Here is a 4,003-nt window from a genome sequence, read left to right on the forward strand (position 1 = left end):
TACATGAAGAGAAGGGTGCCATAGAACACAACCACCACAGTGAGATGAGAGCCACAGGTGGAGAAGGCTTTCAATCTTCCCTCAGCAGAGTTCATCCTGAGGATGGCCACAAGAATGAGTACATAGGAAACAAGGACAATTAGGAGGGAGGAAAGCAAATCTAAAGCAGCAAAGAGCAGAATAATGAATTCCATTTCACTTGTGTCAGAGCATACAATGGATAACAAAGGAAGACTATCACAATAGAAATGACTGATGACATTGGATCTGCAAAAGGACAAAATAAAAATTCCAACTGTGATCAGCAATGCCATAGAGATGCTATAAAGGTAAGGGATGGCCACCAAGACCAGACATACCCTGTCTGACATGATGACTGTGTAGAGGAGGGGCTTACAAATGGCCACATAGCGATCATAAGCCATGGCTGACAGGATAAAGAGTTCACTGACAATGAAAAACTCAAAGGAAGCTAGCTGGGTTGCACACCAATTGTAGGAAATTGTATTTTTCCCTATCACAAAATTGATGAGCATTTTGGGACCAATGACAGTGGAATAACCAAGATCAGTAACTGCCAGATGCCTGATGAAAAAGTACATGGGGGTTTGTAGGTGAGAATCGATCTTTGTTAGGATGATCATGCCCAAATTCCCCACCGCTGTGACCAAGTAGATGAGTAGAAACACGACAAAGAGTGGGGCTTGTAGCTCTGGGCGGTCTGTGACTCCCACAAGAATAAATTCAGTCACTGAGGTGGCTAAAGTTCCATTCTGTTGGTCCATGAATTTCTTCAAGGCAACCTAATCTTGAAAGACAATAAAAAAGGCTAAGAATCCTGAGCCTGCATCATCCATCACAACTTTAGTATGTGCAGATGTAATGGATAAGGTGAAATGGGCTTTCCCCTCACATCTCAGAGTATTGACATGCAGGAACACCTCCTTCCATGATGGTAGCTAAGTAAGTAGATGGAATAGGATTAAGAACAATAGCACAAGAACTGGTCCTAACAATTTTCTGGATAGCAGGTGGATAGTAAGTTACTGAGGAAGATTGGGTTTCTATATTATATGCCTCTGTGTTCTAAGGAACGACAAGGAAGAAGACAGACATTTTAACCTTCCTCTTCTCTGACATCAGTCAGAGATCAATATATGAGCCCAATGAATTAGAATATTACAAGATGACAATTGTGGAATTTATGTGTCTGCTCTTTCCAGATAGAGTAGGTTTTGCTGATTAAACTTATAATAAGTTAGCACATATAAAATGTATTCTCTAACTTTTAAAGCACTTGTGTAAGCTAGCTATTATTACCCAGCCAGTTAATATTGTAATACAGCATGATGGACATGACAGAATGACCATATGTTAACAGTAGTAATTCCTGATTTCCTTGTGGGTTTCAGTAGTTATTTGAAGGTATCTATGTTACAAATCTCATCTAGAACTTTTCAAGTCATAATTATTCATGATGAGATATCATAATTTATGTATGAGGAGAGGGAGAAGGATAATAAGGAAAGATTCAAGGAAATTGGTTCATGGGCTGGTTGGACATTAGCTAAAGAGCGAAATTTGGCACCTGAGATAGCTGAGGCAGATCCCTTTTGAGCATGTCATTATAATGAAACCTCATCGCCCATGGTCATCTGCAGCCTCTGTTATTTTCAAACTAGAAGGGAAGTCACACTGAGTAGAAACTGAGTAGCCTTTAAAAGAGGAATAGAGAAATACAAATTTGATATTTATATCTGGTTTTAAAAGGCAGTGTTTTAAATCAAACAAATCAAATATAAAACTATTTAACGTTTGGTTGCTCTTCCATGAATCTCTATCTCTACTTGTTTTCTACAAATAAGAAAAAAAATTAAACTTATGAGACGATGGTCTTTCTTTTGTGTCTAGAGGTTACAAGGTCACCATAAATACTATAGAAACCAGCAAAAGTCCTACTCTGAAATTGTCACTAGGCAAAACAATGCAAACATTAACCATTTTGCAAGGTAGGCACCATATAATTCTCTCTACCTTAAGGGAATGTAGAAGGGAGATGAGAATCATTGACATATTGTTCTAGTGCAAATAAAATGATCTGGACCCTGATTTTAGTGTTCCTTTTATAAACCTTTGAGTAATGCCTGAGCTTGACTGGCAGAAAGAGCCTAGCTTAAGGGGATGCCTCAGCAAATTTCATTCAGAATCATTTACATATTGGAAGTACATTCATTATTTGGTTGCTTAACTATTTAATAGTTAGCTATCCTTGTCTAATTTTGATATGCTTTATAAAAATCCAGTTAATAAACTAATAACTGGTGTTCCAAATGTATAAGTGTACAACATTTTATGGACTGAGGCATGTGAAATTTTTGCAGTCCCCAAGCAAATATATATATATATATATATATGTGTGTGTGTGTGTGTGTGTGTGTGTGTATGTGTGTGTGTGTGTATATATCTATATATCTATATATCTATATATATATATCAATGTATCTATGAGGTTTCAAGTTAATACTAATAATAAGGATACTGATAATTCACTGGGACTTATTTAGAACTTACTATGTTCCAGTCACTGTTATAAACCTTATACAAATATCATCCCATTGTTTCTCAAAACAACCCTCAAAGGTAGGCACTTTTTCCATTTTCCATTTCTGGAAACTGAGGCAGACACTAGTTAAGTGACTTGTTCAGTGTTATTCAGTTACTGTTTGAGGATGGATTTGAACTCAGGTGGTTCTGAGCTGTGACCTAGAACTCTGTCTATTCTGCCAACTAGTTTCCACCATTTGCCAAGTCATGGTTGCCTCCAGCCATGATCAGGTCAAAAGGACTAAATCAGCACTAGTATCAATACTGATAAAACTTCATGTTCACCAAAGTAATAAGAATATGTTGACTCTGAGTTGAGGCTTCCAAAGAATGTCATTGATTTGATCCTCAACCAGCATATCTAAGTGGAGAGTTTATTTGTGTAACGAAATTCCAAATGAAGAAAAGGGCATCTACCCTGCCCTGGCAATCTTCATCATTAGAATACTTCTCTGCCTTGCTAACATGGGGTGCTTGAATGATAGCCTAGCAATTCAGAAATCATAATATTGATTCGAACTTCAAAAACCTCACCTCTAACATCTACAGTAAAGTTGCTTGGATAATTGGTTTTCAGCTGGAGTCACAGAAACCTGTTGGAGACACCTAGATCTTAAGCCAGAGATTACTAAATGTAATCATCTTTTAGAGCTCAACTACAATAAATGAAAACAAAGGAGCAAAAATAGTCTCACCTGCAGTGAATTTGCTGCATCTCACTTATGTAAACCTTGATATGGTCTGTGCTGAGGAGAAATTAACGCTTTCTGCTCATGAGACATAATCCCTAAAGAACAGGAGAACTTCAAAAGAATCAACATTTCATATCATCTCTTCAGGGAATCTTTCTGGGGCCAGTTACAATCAGCATTGACATCATTAATTTTAGCTGTACTATAATTATTAAACAATTAGGCCACCATAAGGATAATCACTTCCAGCAGCATCATATAAATTATATTAATAAATTATTGTATCCTGAATTTCATGTTCTAGAAGATAGGATTTCCTGTTACCTATCAAAATATTGTTACTACACATACATTAGGGTTCCTTGGATACTTGTTCTTTATATCTTTTCTGTTCACTTGGTTATCCAAGTTCCTGAAAAGTTCTAAGTCATAGAAATTCTCTTTCCTGGGGTTTCCGTTTTCCTTCATGTGGACATATTTGAGGCAACATGATTATTGAACTACATGAGGATAAAGGAGGGATTCCAAGGACAGGAATTCTGATCTCTGCCATTTAATAAGTGATGATTTTGTATATTAAGTATTAATTTATATTACATATAAGTGTATGTGTATGTAACCTATGTACATATATATATATATGTATATATGTGTGTGTGGACACAATTATATCAGTGCATATATAATGTCATTCTCAAAACAATCTT

At 36.4% G+C, this 4,003-nt stretch overlaps 1 protein-coding gene across 1 annotated transcript; it reads right to left on the reverse strand.

The window, feature by feature from the left end:
* Positions 1 to 3: 3 nt before the first annotated feature.
* On the reverse strand, positions 4 to 3,764 carry LOC114031330 (olfactory receptor 8K1-like; the record flags this gene model as incomplete). The annotated part of the gene is made up of 2 exons (XM_027846388.1): positions 3,648 to 3,764; positions 4 to 803 (listed from the first exon to the last, which is right to left on the reverse strand). Coding segments are annotated over exons 1-2 (917 nt in total), but the record flags the coding sequence as incomplete, so codon positions are not given.
* Positions 3,765 to 4,003: the final 239 nt, after the last annotated feature.

The sequence above is a fragment of the Vombatus ursinus genome, unplaced genomic scaffold, assembly GCF_900497805.2.
Source record: "Vombatus ursinus unplaced genomic scaffold, bare-nosed wombat genome assembly UNPS02015143.1, whole genome shotgun sequence".
NCBI lineage: Eukaryota > Metazoa > Chordata > Mammalia > Diprotodontia > Vombatidae > Vombatus > Vombatus ursinus.